Source organism: Myxocyprinus asiaticus, chromosome 13, assembly GCF_019703515.2.
Source record: "Myxocyprinus asiaticus isolate MX2 ecotype Aquarium Trade chromosome 13, UBuf_Myxa_2, whole genome shotgun sequence".
NCBI classification, from domain to species: domain Eukaryota; kingdom Metazoa; phylum Chordata; class Actinopteri; order Cypriniformes; family Catostomidae; genus Myxocyprinus; species Myxocyprinus asiaticus.
The window spans coordinates 15,805,371-15,826,434 of record NC_059356.1 but is presented as its reverse complement, the minus strand read 5'-3'; the positions used below and the strand labels follow the sequence as shown (position 1 = coordinate 15,826,434).

General features: G+C 37.2%; 1 protein-coding gene and 1 long non-coding RNA gene across 4 annotated transcripts; one reads left to right on the top strand and one right to left on the bottom strand.

Moving 5' to 3' along the window:
• Nucleotides 1–1,295: 1,295 nt before the first annotated feature.
• Nucleotides 1,296–6,009, bottom strand: LOC127449992 (uncharacterized). Of its 3 annotated transcripts, XR_007898888.1 has the most exons (4): nt 4,327–4,584; nt 3,592–3,653; nt 2,284–2,758; nt 1,296–2,035 (listed from the first exon to the last, which is right to left on the bottom strand). It is a non-coding gene; the product is annotated as an uncharacterized LOC127449992 (long non-coding RNA). The 3 variants fall into 3 exon arrangements; XR_007898889.1 differs by lacking the exon at nt 4,327–4,584 and adding an exon at nt 5,923–6,009 and having other exon boundaries at nt 1,296–2,758; XR_007898887.1 differs by having other exon boundaries at nt 1,296–2,758.
• LOC127449973 (GATOR complex protein NPRL3-like) lies at nt 5,492–21,008 on the top strand. Its single transcript, XM_051713642.1, has 6 exons — nt 5,492–5,843; nt 5,935–6,016; nt 8,734–8,890; nt 17,472–17,640; nt 17,742–17,934; nt 19,605–21,008. Exons 1-6 carry the CDS (start codon nt 5,666–5,668, stop codon nt 19,768–19,770), a joined length of 945 nt encoding a protein of 314 aa, XP_051569602.1. The 5' UTR covers nt 5,492–5,665; the 3' UTR covers nt 19,771–21,008.
• Nucleotides 21,009–21,064: the final 56 nt, after the last annotated feature.

Sequence of the window (21,064 nt, the reverse complement as noted above, 5' to 3'; positions counted from 1 at the left end):
ATGTTAGCATCCAACTGTCTCTTATTTAGTTTTTTGTTTTTTACATTTTGTCCCTTTTGACTTTTCCTGCTTTTGTTTTTGGGTGCACCACTACAGTGTTTGTGAACCATTTACTATATATATATTTACTATATATATTTGACTCTGTGAAAGGGATAGCTTATAACCCACATTGTCATGTTGTGCTCTTACTGGCTTTTGGCAACTTTAAGATATTGTAATATAATAGAATCAATTTATATAAATTCATGAACACTTAAGGGGAGCCATATATGACCAAAACACACACAGGCACACACTCATTCATGTGAAGAGATAGACGCTAAGTGTAGTTATGCTAAAATACATCATTGTTTGTCATATATGATTTATATGGTTCATATAGTTTTTATTATAGCATTATATAAAGTTAATTTTTGTTAGGGCCAGTGATTATGGTTTACAGGTCTCTGGAGGCATGGCGTAGCCCTGAGGAGGGGCCCAGGGAACTGTGCTGTACACATTCAAGCTGTTTGTCTATCTATCAATTTTGCATTTGCAGTGCCTTGTTTCTTAGTGTCATGCCTCCGCTGGCCTCTCAGCCTGAGGCCCCGCGAGGTCCCAGATAGTCGACATGAAAATAATGTGAAAATACAGCCAAACATGGAAATGACATGTAATCTTGTCATAGCACTGAAAGTTAGCCCATTAAATATCACATACTGGTCACACATGCTGTCTGTTTAACTTATCTCTGAATATTCCTTAAAGACATGTTCATAAACCACTAGCATGCCCCTGCGTTTTATTCTATGAGCAGGCGGTTATAAGACTTGTGTATCATGGAAGACGAAATCTTTCTCATTCTAAATTGAGCTGTTGTTTATGGGAGTGTTAGATATTTAACCAACCACTACAAATTCATATTCGTTGACCTATGTAATAGAACAATTGTACTAGTGTAACTGGTGTAGTCCACGTTATGAGTTATTATGATGAATTTAGGTAGATACTGAACATCTGTGGTTGGGTCAATTCATGATTTATTCTGATGAAAATAAAAGACCAGTTTTAAAACAGTGTGTAAACTCGCCCTTTGTAACTTTCTCTCCCATACAACAACAAAGCAGAAAGGAGAGAGAGAGAGAGAGAGAGAGAGAGAGAGAGAGAGAGAGAGAGAGAGAGGCATTGGAGTCATGAAATGATTTAACATGGTTAAAATGAGAGAAAGAAAGAAACATACCTGATGAAAATAAAATTAGACTGGTCTTGAAACCATATACAAGATTTCCCTTTGTAACTTTCTGTAAAATAAAAATGGTGTGCTATAGTGAGCATGTGTTTCAAGTTCATATGAGAGACAGAAAATAAAATATTGTTGTAATGTATGGGGAAATAATATCACAAACAGATGAAAACAGATTAATTGTAGCTAAGCATAAGCCTGCTTCTCCATTACTACAAAGCTGAAAAAGAAAAGGAGGAGTTAAGACTGAGAATTGTTCTGCACAGGATTGCAGTCAAAATTAAACAGGCAGAGACACACATAAGGTACACATGAAAATTCTGTGTAATTCTACAAATGACAAATACATGTGTATGTAAAATATACTTTCATACCTGTTACACTAAGTTCTTTTTATTTCGGCCATTTATTTAATCACTGTTTTCACTGCATTTTGTCCAGAAGTTTCTATAGTAATGGGTTTCTTACTGTATTTTTGTTGAATTTTATGTTTTTGTTCTCTGTGGAAAGCATCTTGTAACTCTATACTTTCAATTGTCCTATATGGGTGGGGATCAATAACGTTGTAAACTCATAGGCCTACTGATTTGGTTAATGTTGTCTGAATACACACAGAGAAGAGACATTCTTGGTTGTTATAGATTGTATTAATTGCAACTGCCATTTTAACTTTATGCTCTTAAGTGGCTCAATATGCAGATACATGCAGAGCTGCTGAATGATGCGCTTATCTGTATTTATCAGCAAGAGTGGCAGAGAGAGCTGCAAGGAACTTGTCCACGGCCACGTGCACTTCTGCAGGGAAATTACCTGCAAGAGTCACGAGGATGTTATGGGACAAAGTACGTAGTTAATGAACTATCAATACTTCATGAATTCATAACCTCCAGTATTTCTTATTTGGATGTCTCCTTCACCTCATCAGCCTCTTGAGCAAAATGCTCCATAACAAGAATTGGGTGAGTCAGAAATTAGTGAAACACTAAAGTGAGATGGGAGAATGATTTGTAAACACTGCACTAAAATACATTAGCAATTTTTTGCATAGAACCTCTCACCTTGAAGTTTCCAGGATCTACGTGGAGCTTAGCAGTTTGCGGTACACCATCAGTATGAACAGTTTTACCATGCTTCTTCACTGGGGCAGAGCCGAGAGAAATCAGGCCAATAAACAAAATATGTTTTGGTCTAAGGGTAGACAACAAGCATTCTACAGAAAGAACAAAAAATCTATTTGTGGTATCCTACATAACAGTGATACAAAATGTTTCAGAAGACCAAGACGGTTCAGAAGACCAGAGCGAGGATGAGGCAGCAGGAGACCTGTATGAGAGCAAGGTCAAAGCACCTCTTCGTTGGCCACTGGGGAAGGGACTGACCCAGCGGTGTCTAGAGAGTTCGAAGGGCAGTGGACTTGGATGCCTCAATGCGATCAGCAGTGGACTCAGGCACCGAGACCCATTTCTTCCTCATCAGAGTATTAGGAAAAACTGCTGTGGGGGTCTCTTCTGGTGAGGGAGTATTGTCCTTAGGCTGGGGCAGAGAGAGTGTTCTGAGGCACAGGCTGAGATGAACACACACCACTTGATGGTTCATCTGTTTTTGTATTCAGCTGCCCTCAAGTTCAGGTGTCCTAATCTCAGATGTCGTTCATCACACTACGTATAAAGTGTTAACTTTGAACAGTCTATATATTGTGTTTTTTTAAAAAATATATATATATTATTTAGAACCTAAAAATGTTTTTTTTATTTATTTATTTATTTTTTTTATGTTTTGCTTAAAAGTTTTCTTGTGCTGTCTTTCAAAATTGACACTAGGTTTGATATTTTGTTATCTAATGCATTGACGTTCACACATTTTTAAGTGTGGCATAAGTGTCCATATACTTTTTGGGGGCTCAAACACTGGTGTGCAAAATGTTGAAAGTCATTAAGTAAACCCTAAAACACATTAGCTGTAATCATTAATAAAATATTTAAGCTTCTGCACTTTTTCTGGGTCACTACTCAAATAAGAAAAATTATGACACTGACCATGTTAACTCCTCTAAGGTCAGATTTCCTTGCTAATATTAAAACACACAAGATTGGAACATTCTCAAAAAACGAAAAATATTTTAGCCTATTTTTAAGATGTTTTAATTTCATAACAAAATTCCATCATAAGAATTGTCATTTTTAACCAAATTAAATAAAACTTCAATATTTAGTTGTTTTTATTTACTTTGGTTAAAGATAGCTCAATTAAATCAAAAAACATTTTTTTTTAATGAACACTGGGATAACATTAAGTATACAATTTTTTGCACAAACTTGTCCATGCCAGCTTAAGTGCATGTTTTATTAAAGTATTTTTTCTCTTACCCTTAATGCAAAAACAACACTAAACAGGATCATGGTGGGCAGCTCTCTTTTGGGAGAGGGGTCTGTTTTGGAGACATGAGGGAAAGGAATATCATTAGTAACTAGAATTAAATTCTACTCATTGCTATTCTAAACTGTCATTCAGGAAGGAGACACAAATGAGGAAGATGAATAATTCTAAAGCAATAATATTTTTTTTTTATTAATCTTTTTATCATTAAATATAGGTAAATTAATAAATGCTGTACAAAGAGTACTGAGCAATCTTACAAAAAACTTGGTAGTATTTCTTACATTTATGTAGTAAAGCTTAACTATTAAGTACGTGGAAATAGATTATCTTGCCATTGTCAGTAAAACAGTACAAGTTTTGTGTTGAGCTTTTGTGTTGATAACATCATGATATTCATTATAATTTAATTCATAAATCATACAAGGCATGGTGAATTACAAACTGTAACATTTCTCCCTGTAGCTTAATTGTTCATTATGAATCTGTGTTGGCAATTCAGGTAAAAAAAAAGTCAGCAAATGCAATGCATTTGTCAATAGGTGGAGTATTTCTTTAGACCTAGTGGTAGCCCAGCATTATTTTCTCTCTAACAGAAGGTGGAGCTCTTAGCCTGTGATCATGTTATTCATGGTATCCTGATGACTTATAACCTTTTGAGATGTTTAAGAATAAAGACAGTAACCTAACATCAAGCCTTCATATGCCTTTCTAATGGCGCTCACCATTCTGAACTGCACTGTGGCAGCAGTGGAGTCATTCAGTTTCCTGGGCACTACCATCTCACAGGACCTGAAGTGGGAGACCCACATTGACTCCATTGTGAAAAAGGCCCAGCAGAGGTTGTCCTTTCTTCGCCAGCTGAGGAAGTTCAACCTGCCACAGGCGCTGCTGATACAGTTCTACTCAGCAGTCATTGAGTCTGTCCTCTGCAGCTGCTGAGTGGCTTATTGATTGCCCGCTGCCCTCCCTTCAAGAACTGTACACTTCCAAAATGAGGAAAAGGGCTGGAAAAATCACTCTGGACCCCACTGACCCAGCCCACTTCCTTTTTGAACTGTTGCTTTCTGAACGGCACTACAGAGCACTGAGCACCAGAACCGTCAGGCACAGAAACAGTTAAAACTGCCCCATTAAGCAATAATTATGTGCAATACAGAGCTTAGTCTATTTATATTTATCCAACATACCATACCTCTTCTGCCATTACATTTCCTTGCACTGTCTGTCTATAACAGATTTGTATTTGTACATACGCATGTATATATTGTCTTATTGTGTATTTCTATATATACTTATATTTTCTATTTGCTTTTTACTTTTATTAAATTTTTTTGATTTGATCAAAAATCAAGTCTTGTTTCTGTATTGTATTGTTGTGCACTAGAAGCTTCTGTCACCAAGACAAATTCCTTGTATGTGTAAGCACACTTGGCAATAAAGTTCATTCTGATTCTGATTTATATCGACCAGTTGGTTAAAAGTAATTGCAAAAATGGCTCAGAAATTTTAACTTTACAAATGTAGCATCATTTGTTTGCAGACACCACTTGGTTTAAATATTTTCTTATTTAATACAATGGTATACATATTCAAATTTTAAGTGTGCAAATATAGTTTGGGTCCACTGTATAGTGAGTCAGTTTCTCAGAAAGGGCACTATTGGTGATAAGCCTTGAGCATGCTGTCTATCAGATGGACTGACGGGGGCAGGACCCTGCTGTCTGCACAATCAGACAGTCCATGAGCAGACCCACCCATGTACAACCATGACTTAGCATGACAAAGTGCTGACTCATAGCTCATGCTTCTGATCACGCATGCTCATACTCTTTATCAGTTCCCAGCATGCCCACTCCCATTCCCTGGTACACTACCCCTGGCAGTAAGCCCCCCATTACTCTGCAAATTTAGATGTAGACATACAAAAATGTTCATAAAAATTTTAGTAGTAGTATTTTGAATTGTTAGTGGACACCAAAAATTATTGGACACAAAGTTAAAAATGCATGAAAAAAATATGAAACCAATTGAACATTAACTGTTTGTTTGTCTCTTTCATTTATGTTCAGTTGCTGTCTCCTACAGGCCAATGCAGAAGCTTCAGTCATCAACTGTATGTATAACCTGTCTCGCCGAATTGCCATAGCCCTGCAGCATGAGGAGCGCAGATGTCAGTACCTCACCAGAGAGGCCAAGCTCATGCTGGCAGTGCAGGATGAGGTCACCACCATGACTGAGAGTAATGATCTTATTTCTCTCAAGATCTATAATGTTAATATTTACCAAAGCTGTAACATGATTTTCACCATGCTGTTTACCTGTTACTGCAGCGGATGGTACCTCACAGTCCCCTTTTCGCAAGATCCTTCCCAAGTGTAAATTAGCAAGAGACCTGAAAGAGGCCTATGACAGGTGAGTAGTGTTACCCTTAAAGGAATATCCCGGGTTCAGTACAAGTTAAGCTCAACCGCCAAAATTTGTGACATAATGTTGATTTCCGTAAACATTATTTCGACTCGTCCCTTCTTTTCTTTAAAAAAAAAAAAAAGCTAAAATCTGGGTTACAGTGAGGCACTAACAATGGAAGTCAGTGGGGCCAATCTGTAAACATTAAAATACTCACTTTTTTCAAAGTATAACCACAAGACACAAAAAATATGCTTTAACATAATTTTAGTGTGACAACGTAATGCTGTAAACCCTAAAATGCCTGTAATATCGACGATTTAAACAACTTTACAGCTCAAATAATACATGAGTTTTAACACAAGAATTAATGTAAATGCTTTTATAAAATTATAAGCTTCAAATTTCTGCCTTAAAACCCTCCAAAAATTGGCCCCATTTACTTCCAATGAGGGGAAAGTCAAAATAAATTTTTGTGGTAATCAACATTAAGCCACACATTCTGTCAATTGAGCTTAAATTGTATTGAAGCCAGAATATTCCTTTAACATTATTTACCTAAGTAGGATGTGTTCCTATGTCAAAATCCCTATCAGCCCTATTATCATATAGAAGGGTTAGGGCTGGAGCTATGGGCTTAAACAACATTCTTAACTTATAAATTCTCCCTTATTTTTACGGGTAAATTATGGTTAGGGTTAGAGATATAATTGTTGAATAAGAAAGGTGATACAGCAACATGTGCTATAAACATGACATGATATAGCAAAATAGTGTAACTTTTACATAAATCCTTAAACCTTGAAACTGATAGTATTTTTTTTTTTTAGTGTTCATAAATGTGTTGCAGACAAGTTTGCTTTTGCCCATATTCTAGACTAAACAAAAGACTGAGGCCTATTAAATAGCATTATTACATTAAATAACACTAATGATAATCAGATCATTAGTATGGGCCCAAACATGCGAATTGCCAACACATGGCCAACGCGTGGTCCTGCTGTACATACTTATGGGGCTTTTCCACTGCAAGGTCCAGCTCGACTCGAATCGACTCTGCTCGCTTTTTGGGGCTTTTCCACTGTGGATAGTACCTGGTACCTGGTACTTTTTTTAGTACCACCTCAGTCGAGGTTCCAAGCAAGCCGAGCCGATACTAAATGTAACGTCAAAAACCCTGCAGATCACTGATTGTTCAGAGAAAATCGTCACTACCAGCATCACTGGATTTGCACCATGGGACATCAACCCGCTAGTTTTAAAGTTAGCAACAGCGACAGCAATATCATTTGTTCACACGACTTTCGAATTGTAAAAAGAAATGTCTGTGTGCAAATCCATGCCGTGGTCAATAAACGAGGTGCAGATGTTTCTCTCGTTAGCGACGAACGAAACGACGCGAAACAAAAAAGTCTTTCAGTAAGTTTCTCAGCTGTTGGCCGCACACGGCTACCACCGGACCTACCAACAGTGTAGGGAAAAGTAAAAAAAACTTAAAAGTGACTACAGAACCATCAAGGACCACAACAGCCGGAGTGGTTAAAACAGAAGAAAGTGGAAGTGGTTCGACCAAATGGACACTATCTATGGCAATAGACCAGCAAACAATGGGAGGGAGAGTGCCCTGGACTCGGCGTTGTTGGAGTCCACGATGGAGGATGGTATGTTTTGTTACGTTAACTCTATATTCTGCTTGAAAGCTTCACTTTATTAAGTTGACCAGCTACTGGAAAGATTGCTTCTAAAACAACCAGGCCAATTTAACTGTTACACTTGTGTAAAATTACCATGCAAAAACTGCTTTATGCAGCACAATGAGCTAGTAGCTAACAGCTAGCAGTCGTGCTATTGTTTATGGTCAGTAATGTTTGTGTCATGTTTAAGATGATGTCATGGCAGTAGAGGAGGCGCAACTATGACGATCAGCCTATAATCCCACCCAAGTTAAGGCGGCAAGAAACTGCAGTGGAAAAGTGCCATTAATGTTACGTGCGCTCTTGCGTTGCTCTGGCGGTTACAAACCTCGGACCACAAGGAGGCGAAAGAGTTTTTTAGGTGCCACGAAACCAGATATGGTGGAGTCAACATGTTGACAGTTGAGGAGTGTGTGCTTTTGTATTTGCTAAAAAGACGACAGAAAAATATGTTTGTGTAATCTAACTTGTTCGGCAAAATTCTCCTCAAATTGCTGCTCCGCCATGACAGTTGTTGATTGAAAAAATTAAATCTGCTGTAGCGCCCCCTTGCGGCAACGCTGAGAATACAGCGCATACTTGCATTAGGTTATGAATTGCGCTGAATGAAACAACACAGAACCACCTCACTGTCACAGAAAGGAATTTTAAAATTGTGCTTTTCATGTCTAAAGAAATATATATATATATATATATATATATATATATATATATATATATATATATTCGTTAGTATGTATATATGAAGTAACAGAAATTTGTTTATGCTAGAAACTGCTCTTTGTGATTGAATTTCCTGTAGTAATGATAATAATTTAAAACAAAATCCTTATCCAGTAATCATAAATGACTGGAAAAATCATGGAAATTCATTTGTCAGAAGGTGTGGTCACCTTGCTGTGAGCTTTGGCACTGCATTCCTTCCTCTCTCTCAGTCTCTCCTGTTTCCCTGCATTATCAAGCGCGTTGTTCTACTCCTGAAGAGTAATTCGGACTGCGAGTAGAGTTTACACATTGTGCACTCTGCAGGCCGTATCATGCACTGCTGCTGCTGGACGATGAGAAGGTCTTGTTGGCTCAGCTCTCTCTGGACTGCTCTCCTGCTCTAGTGTGTCTCATCAAAACCTGCTCAGCCGTGAAGAACCTGCAGCAGTTGGCTCAAGACGCTGAACTAGCTCTCCTTCAGGTGAAAGACTATATTCCACTGTCCACTTGTCCATGTTTGATCACACACAGAAAATAGTTAGTTGGTTTGACAAGGACAAGCTGCATTTTTCAGCTTGCAAAAAGGCTGTTCTTTCAAATTTGATGCTGCACTGACATCTACAGGACATTTTTACAGCACCCTTTTAAAGTAATTATGGTGGCTTGATGAAGCCAACATACTGTTATTCTACAAACTTTGTTTATTTATTTATTTATTTTTTTATCCCTTAACGAAGGCCAACATTTCTGATGATAGCTCCTCAAGCTTTTAAACTACATCCACCAAACTTGGTACTGTTCTGAAATAGTGTGCTATGTCTTTTATAACTGATCAGACTTACGGTTTGTGCACAGCTGATGATCAAAAAATCCCATAGACTTACATTGACGGAATGTCCAAATGGAGCAATGGAATGCTTGTTAATTCAAACTCCAACAGTCAAAATTCAAATGTAAACAAACCCGCAAAAAGGCCTTTGATCTGTTTCTCTATCTCTATCTGTCTGATGCTTTATCAGACTATATTTGTGACAGTCTGTCTATCTATCCAGCTAGCTTGCTGGCTGTTTGTCTTACTATAATTTCTGTATAACCATCAAACTTGAAACTTCTAAAACTATTTCAAACTTTCAGGCAAGAATTTGTCTAGCCGGCACTAAAATTTGTGTTGACAAAATTGACCTATCAAGTAAAATTTTGTTTTACATTAATTTTTTCTCTAGAGTCCAAAATGCAATGCATATAACAGTATCAATTTATTCATATAAAGTATAAAATGATATTTAAGCATTCATCTTTCACTGTTGAGTTGTAGTTGGTCCAAGACAACATTAATAATTAGTCTCACACTACCATCTAGTGGACAGATTTGATTAAATCCAAACAGTATTGTATTAAAAGAATGTTATGGGTTCAATACAAGTTAAACTTTAGCAACAGCATTTGTGGCATCATATCAGTTACCACAGAAAATTATTTTGAATTGTCCCTCAAAAATTGCAGTTACAATAAGGCACTTACAACTGAAGTAAGGCCAGGTGATAAATATTAGAAAACACAGTTTCAAAATTATAGCCACAAGACTGTACACATGGATCAAACTCCACTCACTAGAATTATATCTGCAATGCATAATCAGGCCTTCATCCATCTAAAAAAGTATTCTCACTTCAAAAGGGACGATTTAGACAACTTTACAAGACTGTTGAACAGGGAGACAAGTAAAGCAGGTAGACAAGTAACTATATCCACAGTAAAACGAGTCCTTTATTGACATAACCTGAAAGTCTGCTCAGCAAGGAAGAAGCCAATGCTCCAAAACCACATAAAAAAGCCAGACTACAGTTTGCAAGTCAACATGGGGACAGAGATCTTACTTTTTGGACAAATGTCCTCTGGTCTGATGAAACAAAATATGAACTTTTTGGCCATAATGACCATCATTATGTTTGGAGGAAAAAGGGTGAGGCTTGCAAGCTGAAGAACACCATCCCAGCTGTGAAGCATGGGGGTGGCAGCATCATGTTGTGGGGGTGCTTTGCTGCAGGAGGGACTGGTGCACTTCACAAAATAGATGGCATCATGAGGAAGGAAAATTATGTGGATATATTGGAGCAACATCTCAAGACATCAGCCAGGAAGTTAAAGCTCGGTCACAGATGGGTCTTCCAAATGGACAATGACCCCAAGCATACCTCCAAAGTTGTGGCAAAATGGCTTAAGGGCAACAAAGTCAAGGTATTGGAGTGGCCATCACAAAGCCCTGACCTCAATCCAATAGAAAATTTGTGGGCAGAACTGAAAAAGCATGTGCGAGCAAGGAGGCCTACAAACCTGACTCAGTTACACCAGTTCTGTCTGGAGGAATGGTCCAAAATTCCAGCAATTTATTGCGAGAAGCTTGTGGAAGGCTACCCAAAATGTTTGACCCAAGTTAAACAATTTAAAGGCAATGCTACCAAATAATAACAAAGTGTATGTAAACTTCTGACCCACTGGGAATGTGATGAAAGAAATAAAAGCTGAAATAAATCATTCTCTCTACTATTATTCTGACATTTCACATTCTTAAAATATAGAAGTGATCCTAACTGACCTCAGACAGGGAATGTTTTCTACAATTAAATGTCAGGAATTGTGAAAAACTGAGTTTGAATGTATTTGGCTAAGGTGTATGTAAACTTCTGACTTCAACTGTATGTTGGTAAAAATAATGAATTCATGCACTTGCATCCAGGGGAGCGGGAAGATGTTTTGGGGCAGAAGCGGGTGGGCTGTTTGGGGGCGTGTCATATTTATCACATCGTAAAAAAACATATAAAACACAGCAAAACTCCAAAAAGAAGAACAAACAAACATATCGCCCAGAACACTCATTTAAACTGGAGCACGCACACTGTTACATTTGACTATACGTTACAGAAAATATTGAGACAGCTAGCAATTGAAACGTAATGGTCCACCTTAACACGTGAAGTCAGCACAAATTGCTCTGTTTAAAATCGACTGGTGGGCTATTTTACACTTTCATGTAAAAAAGCAAGCCTGTACGGCAAAAAGAAATAAACTTTAAAAATGTTTTTATAAAAAATGAACTCTTGTATACATTGCAGTACACCGAAGGCAGACTTGCAGTCCGGAGTACAGCAGATGAATTTCATTAGGGTCTGAAAGTCTATTCTGTTTGGGAGATTTTAATTTGGATGAATACTAAAAACAACAACAACAACAACAACAACAAAAAAACATCTGAAGTTCATTTTTGCTCCATTAAACTTCTATGATATGCTTATCCCGTTTTTGAGAAAGAAATCATAATATGTAAAATGCTAATAAAAGCATAGGTTTATAGCCTATATAAAGTTATATTAAGTTCTATTTAAATCCTTCCTGAAAGTGTTCCTTTGAAAAGACAATTGAGTAAATGCACACCTAATAAACTTAGAAGGTTTTGCATAAATATATGAAGGAATCATATTTAAAACACAACTCAAAATGCAAGCTTATTTATTGAAACGTTGGCCAGTAAATAAGCTTGTATTTTGAGTTGTGCAGTTATTCATGTTTATCAAGGTGTTTTTGTATTATTTTATTATTTGTGAACCTGCAGAGTTGCGTTCACAATGCATGTTAAAGAGATAGTTCACCCCAAAATGAAAATTCTCTCAATTCTCTTTACTCACCCTCATGATATCCCAGATGTGTATGACTTTCTTTCTTCTGCTGAACACAAAGCTTTTTAGAAAAATATCTCAGCTGTGTAGCTCCATACAATGCAAGTGAATGGTGACCAGAACTTTGAATCTCCAAAAAGCACATAAAGGCAGCATAAACATAATTCATATGACTCCAGTGGTTTAATCCATGTGTTCAGAAGTGAAATGAAAAGTAAGTATTTAAGTCCTTTTTTTTTATTTTTTTTATTTTTTTTTTAACTACAAATCTCCACCTTTGACCAGCCCGACCAGTAGGTGGCAAATGGAGATATACATGAAGAATGGCCACAATTCTAAAAAAGAAGAATGTGGATGTAGAAGTGGAGATTTATAGTAAAAAAAGACTTAAATATTGACCTGTTTCTCACCCACACCTATCATATTGCTTAAGAAGACATGGATTTTACCACTGGAGTCTTATGGATTATGCTGCCTTTATATGATTTTTGGAGATTCAAAGTTCTGGCCACCATTCATTTGCATTGTATGGACCTACAGAGTGGAAATATTCTTCAAAAAATATTCATTTGTGTTCGTCTGAACAAAGAAACTCACACATCTGTGATGGCATGAGGGTTGGGAGGTTATTTTTGAAATGTATTCCACTACAGATTACAGAATACATGCTGTAAAATGTAATTTGTAACATATTCCGTTAGATTACTCAAGGTCAGTAACGTATTCTAAATACTTTGTATTACTTCTTCAGCACTGGTAGATTTTTCCACTTGTTTTGACTATAAAAACTCTGCCAGTTCAGTAAGACAAAATACACATGTTAAAAATACATTCTCTGAAAAACCTTTATTTCAAGTTTATTTCTATTTCTTCTGCTCCAAACTTACTTCAAACTTACTTCTCTGTCTGCTCGTATGAATGTAACACATCATAAGAAAGTGTTTCCCCGCTGTTCAAATGCACTTTGGATCGCTTCATTTATATGTATAAATGTTTTCCATCTGAAAGGACTAAATATTAAATGAAACAAATGACAATAAAATGCAAAGTAATCTCTTCAGTAATTAAAATACTTTTTGAATGTATCTATATTCTAATTACCAATGATTTAAATTGTAACTGTAGTGGAATACAGTTATATTTTGTATTTTAAATACGTAATCCCGTTACATGTATTCCATTACTCCCCAACCCTGCATGAGGGTGAGTAAATGATGAGAGAACTTTCATTTTTGGGTAAACTAAACCTTTAAGCTCAAAATGTTCCATGGAAAAAAGCAAACTAAACTTCAAGCACCTCCTGAGAATATCTTAAGTCATTTGCAGAATTCTCATATACAGTACAAACTATTCTTGCAAACTGTTTTCAGACAACTGAAATATAGAAGAAAGAGTGTGAACTTTTTACATGCTCGTGTTCCACAAGACACGGTCTAAACAAACAGCGAATCAAACACGCGCATCGATGGCTTTTCTGTTCCCTGTTCTTAAAAATATTAAAAAGTGTGTTTCTTAAAGCACGTGTCTTTGTGTCTAACAGCATTTCTTGTCATGTGTCACTCTGAAACATCTTGCAGGTCGCCTGTCACAGTGGTGGGTAGAAGAGCAAAATTACCTGCCACTGCGCATGAAATGCGCTACGCGCATTTGTCCGGTCGTGACTCGCGGGTGCTGATTTCAAACCCTGGGCCACTATTTAATGTATTTGGTGACTTCCCAGCTTCATTGTTTTGTCATTTCCCAATATTGTCGAACATCAGTCAGTGAGCTTCGATATCGGCATCAGGATATTTGTCAGATATCGTCGATATCCGATTACATCGTCCTATCTCCCAGACCTATAAAACAGTTATCACTGCATTTACAGTCCCGTGAATACACTTCCTGTGTCCCTGCTTACATCTTTAAAGAATAGTTCACCCAAAAATGAAAATCATGTTGTTTAAAACTCATATGACTTTCTTTTATTTTAATAAAGTTTTAATACAGTAGCATCTGATAGTGACTCACTTAAAGGGATAGTTCACCCAAAAATTTAAATCCTCTCATAATTGTCTTACCTTTAAGTCATCCCAGATGTGTATGACTTTCTTTCTTAAGCAGAACCAAAGTTAAGATTTTTATAAGCAGATTTCAGCTCAGTTTGTTCATACAATGCAAGTAAACAGGTGCCATCAGGCTGCTGGCTGTTTGACAGTCCAAAAGGCATTTTTAGGCAGCATAAAAGTAATCCACATGACTCCATTCGATCAATTAATGTCTTCTGAAGCAAATTGATTGGTTTGTGTAAAAATTAAATTGATAATTAAAACTTTATTAACTTTAAAATATTGCTTCCTGCCAGCAGTCAATGCATCAGTGACGTAAGTGCAATGGTGCTCCTTTGTACACAAGAGAAATGAACGTCACGTGAGACAAAAATTCAGCGCTGGGTGGAAGCAACGATTGAAATTTAAAAATGTTTTAATTATCAATTTGTTTGTGGGGGCCTGGGTAGCTCAGTGGTAAAGACGCTGGCTACCACCCCTGGAGTTCACTAGTTCGTTCTCGGTGTGGCACATGGTGAGTTGAGCGTGGATGCCGCAGTGGGTGGCATGAAGCCTCCACACGCGCTATGTCTCTGTGGCAACGCGCTCAACAAGCCACGTGATAAGATGCGCGGGTTGACGGTCTCAGACGCTGAGGCAACTGGGATTCGTCCTCCGCCACCCGAACTGAGGCGAATCACTACGTGACCACGAGGACTTAAAAGCACATTGGGAATTGGCAATTCCAAATTGGGAGAAAAAGGAAAAAAAATTAAAAAATAAATAAAAATTATCAATTTGTTTCTTATACCAACCTATCGGGTAAGCCCAAAGTATACTTTGATTTTGACACGAACGCTTAGCGTCTGTACTGTTTAACACAAGCCTGTCAAAGTATACTCCATTTGACGGTGCGCGCTACAACTGTTATAAGACACTATTTTTCTTCAGGAGTTTAGACCCATAAAGGTGTCTTTATAGTCCTTCAGACTCGAGTTATACAAATGCAGGTGCCTCCTGACCTCCACACACATGCACTCACTCCTGACATGCACATCCACTGTTGTTGTTTTTACCTTCGTTTCCTGTTATTAACAGGCGATTACATCTAGCGCTTCTTCGTGACAGCAACAGCTCAAATGCGAGTTTTGCCACCCTGTGGACACACTAATTCATGCAAATAATTTCAGGCGCATACGCATTCTGCGTGTTCAAAGACACGCGGTTTTAAAAATCGGTCTGCACTCACTCAATGCTCGAGCACTCTGCTGATGACAAGATTTGTGCTCAGTGTTCGCGTCTGTCCAAGGTATACTTTGGGCTTTAGACCCAGCCTGAAGCCCTTAAGCCACACATGCAGCGACTTCCAGCAACAAAGCGACTAGTTCTCATTCATTTTCAATAAGAGCTGGCGACACCGACACGAGTGACAGTGACCTCTGGTGATTAGATGTGGACGTGACGAGCGACACAACAAAAGTTTGACTTTATGCAAATGAGGAGTGACTTTCGGGAGCAACAACCAATAGGAGTGAAGAGGATGTCAGTAGAGCTCATGTCATCCGTCACTTTCGAGATAATGGAGTCAAGTGCAGGCAAGACAGAGAAGTTTCTGTGATCGATTTCACTGTTCTATGTAATTCACCTGCAACCACATGCATGGATATAATAAAAACGATGCATTGAAAAGAAACTGTCTGCAATCGGAGTGAGTTTAATTTGTACATTGATAGATCGTTCATCTTACTAATGATATGATGCATTGAGCACTGCTGCAGGTTATATGAAAACATTCTCCCCTGCAGAATCAGCATTTTTAGGGACAATAAAACTGAATCCTTGTCAAATTAGAGTGATATCTTGGTTTTACTGGCAAAATGCCTCATCTGTGATCAGTTTTTCAAAAGACATGGCCAGACGTGCAGTCCACCAATAACGTTAGAGCAACAGCAGTAGAAATGCCCACTAGCGAGTAGCGACTTCACAGTACAGAGACTAGCGACATCAAGCGACTAAGTCGCTGCATGTGTGGACAGGAATTTAGGCAAGTCGCGTGTACTACTTTTTATGATATACTTATGGGTGTTTTTTCAAGCTTTAAAAAGAGTCACTATCAAGTTCTTTTGTATTGAAATCAGTGAACAGAACATCATTTAAAATATCTGCGTTCAGCAGAATAAAGTCACACGGGTTTGGAACAACATGAGGGAGTGTAAATGATTACAGAATTTTCATTTTTGGGTGAACTATTCTTTTAAAGGTGTATTTAAATGTGTTATGTGAAAATGCATCCCCCTAACCTACACTGTAAAAAAAAAAATCTTGTTGTTTAAAAAAAAACAAAAAAAAAACTGGCAGCTGTGGTTGCCAGAATAATTATGTAAAATAGCTTTACAGAACAACCTGTAAAAATTACAGTTTAAAACTGTTGTAATTTACATGACCACGCTGGCACTATAAAAATACATTTACAGTAAAAAAAAAAAAAACATCGTAAACTTGATATTAACTTTCTGAAATTGTAAAAATCTGCTTTTTACTTTATAATGCATTGTTAATCACCGTAAAAGAGCACATGACAACATGGATTTCATCAATAATGGCTCTTCCAGGAGCAATGACCGATAAACATGTAGAGTCAGCGCTCAGTGTCACTCACACAAACACTAAACACCATCAGGGTAACACATGTGAAATTAAAATAATGCAATAAACATGAACTAAACTACATCAAATATAACACAGAACACCCCAATGTAGATAAGTGATATTAAAAATAAGAAGAAACATAACTATTCCCATAAAATATAATGAAATATGATGGCTCATGTAGGGAATTGTGGGAATGTCCGATTATTGTTTTTTACTGTAATTTTAACAATAATTTACAGTAAAAAGTACATGTACTCTCTTGTTAAACAATGTAAAATTTTACCATAAATTTTACAGGAAAATCATACTTTTTACATCAGAAATTCTTTTAATTTTTTTACAACATTTTATTGTAAAATACTGTATTTTCTTTTAAAATATATTTAAAAATAAATTTACTGTGTACTTTACAGTTAATACTAGTTAATCAATTAACATTTATTTCTGCTGCATGTCTTTTACCATTTAAATTACAGACATTTTTTACAATGTACAGTAGTTAAAATCGCATAGAAAACTATAATTATGTAATTTGTACGTACAATTGACGTGCAAAGAGTGTAAACACTTCGGAAAGCCTGTTTGTAAAAAGTGTAATGCCTATTTTTGCAATTCTGTTCCATTATATACTTGACCTTTGAGGATGTATTTTCCGTTCTGGTTTTTAACAAGGGGATTTGACCTTGTGTGTGTGTGTGTGTGTGAACAGGCCCAGCTGATTCAGATGGTGGTGTGGATGCTCCAGCACCGACTTCTAATTCAACTCCATACATACGTTTGTCTGCTTGTCCTGCCTATTGAGGAAGAGCCACCCATAGTCACACGAGTCACAGGCCGAAGTCTGAGCACACCCAGTGCCCTGAGTTTTGGTTCTCTGAGTATGTAGCCCAATCAACTCCAAGTAGCATCAAAGTAACATTTTACACACATGTGAATATGAAATGAATTCTCAGGAGTTTCTCTCCATTTCTCTCTGCAGCAAGCAGCGATGACATGACTCTGACGAGTCCCAGTATGGATGACTCAAATGCTGAGCTACAGACCGGAGGAGACTCTCCTCTCAACAAGAGGAAGACAGAAACTGTGCTGGTCAGCCTGTCTGAACACGAGCGGCAGGCCGTCCTCCGTGTCCCAGCTGCACAGAACCCAGAGAACCTGCGCTTGTTTGCCAGGTGACGGAAATCTGACAAAAAGGCTCTCTTATAGTTTGTGCATTTAACTAATCTAGGGCAAACAAGTAAGAGTTGGTAAATTCAATTCATGTCTGTGAATCAAACTGTCCATTTTAACAATTTGACATAAATAACGAATTTCAGCTATTTGATGGCTATATCACTCAAATCTGATCAAGTCCCTGTGTGGCATTTTTCATGTATTAAAATGTTTGAGTAAAAAATAAATTTTATGAAGTTAAATATTGCTGTTTATTACTTTTAGCGTTACAATGGTGCATATACAGCACCAGTCAAAAGTTTGGAGACACTTATTCTTTGCTGCTTTTCCTTCATGGAACCCGTTTACATCAACAGCAATACACTGATTACTCCCCAAAATCAGCTTATTTAAAAAAGCAGACAAAGCAATAAAACCGCATTTACATTAGATTTGAAATAATTGCGTTATCTTCTGCTTTTGACGTCAAACAATGAAGAGGCATGCACACAACACTTGTGTAGATTGGATAAGCCAGTAAGAATGCTGGTTAAGTTGTTTACAATAATGCAAAATCAGGGTAATGGGCAAAAATCAACCCGTGTCTATTGATTTATTCTTACACCAGTAATGACCTTACACTGATAAAGGAACACAGTTTAATGCATTTATATGACCGCACATGTTTGGCTTATTAAAGGAATATTCCGGGTTCAATTCAAGTTAAGCTCAGTTGACAGCATTTGTGGCATAATATTGATTACCACAAAAATGAATTTAGACTCGTTTCTCCTTTTCTTGAAAAAAAAAAAAGAAAATGCAAAAATCAAGGTTCCAGTGAGGCACTTACAATGGAAATGAATGGGGCCAATTTTTAGAGGGTTTTAAGGCAGAAATTTAAAGCTTATAATTTTATTAAAGCCCTTACATCAATTCTTCTGTTAAAACTCGTCTATTATTTGAGCTGTAAAGTTGTTTAAATTGTCATTTTTGCAGTCATTTTAGGATTGTAGGTTTTGTTGGTATTACATCATCAAAGATGTAAAATTGGCTATAATTTTACACAGAAAAGGTTAGTAAGTGATTTTATCAACTACAATCATGTTAACATGCATATTGTTTATGTCTTGTGACTATACTTTTGAAAAAGTGAGTATTTTAACGTTTACGGATTGGTCCCCATTCACTTCCATTGTAAGTGCCTCACTGTAACCCAGATTTCTGCTTCTTTTAAAGAAAAGGAGGGATGAGTTGAAATTAATTGTTGTAGTAATCAGCATTATGCTACAAATGCTGTTGATTGAGCTTAACTTGTATTGAACACAGAATATTCCTTTTAGTATAATTGGTGTAAAAATGTGCATCTAAATGTGCCACTATCATGAAAATTATTAAATATAGTTATTCTTCCTTGTGCTCATTTAGTAAAAATGTTTTATTATCATTGTGGCTTTTGGGTCAAAATAATGATTCTGTTGTTTTCAAGAAAAAGTTTTAATTTAGGCCTTTTCAGAATAAATTTAGATAAATATCAAAATGTATATTAAATATCGTCAAGAAGGGTGAAAAATAAAGACTTTACAGCAGAAAGACTTCATATCTGAATGACAATTCACCTCTATTCTGTAGTAATATTTTAATGTGTATGGTTTGCAGTACAGCTGAACACTCTCATGTTCTCTCTCTTTAGGCTGCTGCATTACTTCAGAGGTCATCATCACCTGAAAGAGATCATGTACAATGAGAATATGCGTCGATCCCAGCTAAAGACATTATTTGACAAGTTTCGCAGTGTTTTAGTCATCACCAACCACAAGGATCCCATAATCTCTTTGTTCCAATCTCCACTAGAGTAAAAGGATCATTCGGCTTGCTGTGGGAGTGCTGAACCTAGACCAGACGACTGTGTGATGTGTTTGCTTATCTACTGTGGGTTTATAGCTGATTTAGGCTTGAATCATTTGTTTAACCTACTTCAGTGAAATGGCTTAGGCTGCAACAAATGAATGATTCAGTTTCATAAGATGCTTATTCAAAAATCAACGCATAATCTAACGTAATGTATATACACCGATCAGCCACAACATTAAAACCACCTGCCTAATATTGTGTAGGTCCCCCTCATGCCACCAAAACAGTGCCAACCTGCATCTCAGAACAGCATTCTGATTTGATCCCAGTGATGTGGAGCGTGGCATGATTGTTGGTGCCAAATGGGTTGGTTTGAGTATTTCTGTAACTGCTGATGTCCTGGGATTTTCACACACAACAGTCTCTAGAATTTACTCTGAATGGTGCCAAAAACTAAAAACATCCAGTGAGCAGCAGTTCTGTGGACAGAAATGCCTTGCTGATGAGAGAGGTCAACAAAGAATGGCCAGACTGGTTTGAACTGACAAAGTCTACAGTAACTCAGATAACCGCTCTGTACAATTGTGGTGAGAAGAATATCATCTCAGAATTCTATTCTGAGATGCGGGTTGGTGCTGTTTTGGCGGCACGGGGGGGACTTACACAATATTAGACAGGTGGTTTTAATGTTGTGGCTGATCGGTGTAGCTTTGTTGACCAAAGATTTGCCTAATGTCACAGAATGTTGACTTTTACCTCTTGCGTGGTTTATTTGAATAAATGATTCAAGGGTTGTGCTGTGCGGTTTATCCTTGGACAACCATAAAATGGGTTGTTTAAGTATTTACCAAAGCGTCTCCTATTTGGAGGCTTTTCTCTAAAGAGATAGATCATTTCCTCAGACAAACAAGATTATGCCGTGATGATAACTTCAGACCAAAAGACTGTTTGGCCTGAAGGCTTCAGAGCAGAGAAACAAGGATAGGGAAGAGAAAGTGAAAGAGAAATGGAGGGAGGGTGGGTAAGGATACAAGATGCCAAAGGCTGGACGGAGGTTGTAATTGCCTTAAGGTGTTTTCCAAACATCTGTAAAACCAATGAGATCCAGGAAAAACTATATGTTGAAGTTTTAAATTGTTACAAAAACCCACATGCTCGTTAAACATGTTAAAGGAATAGTTCGCCCAAAATCGATTAGATCGCTTCAGAAGACACAGATTAAAACAATTATGGATTACTTTTATGCTGCCTTTATGTGTTTTTTGTTGCTTCAAAGTTCTGATCACCATTCACTTGCAT

Bases quoted from the DNA above. Each gene is read 5' to 3' on its own strand.
- LOC127449973 (XM_051713642.1), top strand. From the start codon at position 5,666: ATGTTCAGTTGCTGTCTCCTACAGGCCAATGCAGAAGCTTCAGTCATC. The intron at 6,017-8,733 runs GTGAGTAGTGTT...TGCACTCTGCAG, and splicing joins CTGAAAGAGGCCTATGACAG to GCCGTATCATGCACTGCTGC. The intron at 17,935-19,604 runs GTGACGGAAATC...CTCTCTCTTTAG, and splicing joins AACCTGCGCTTGTTTGCCAG to GCTGCTGCATTACTTCAGAG.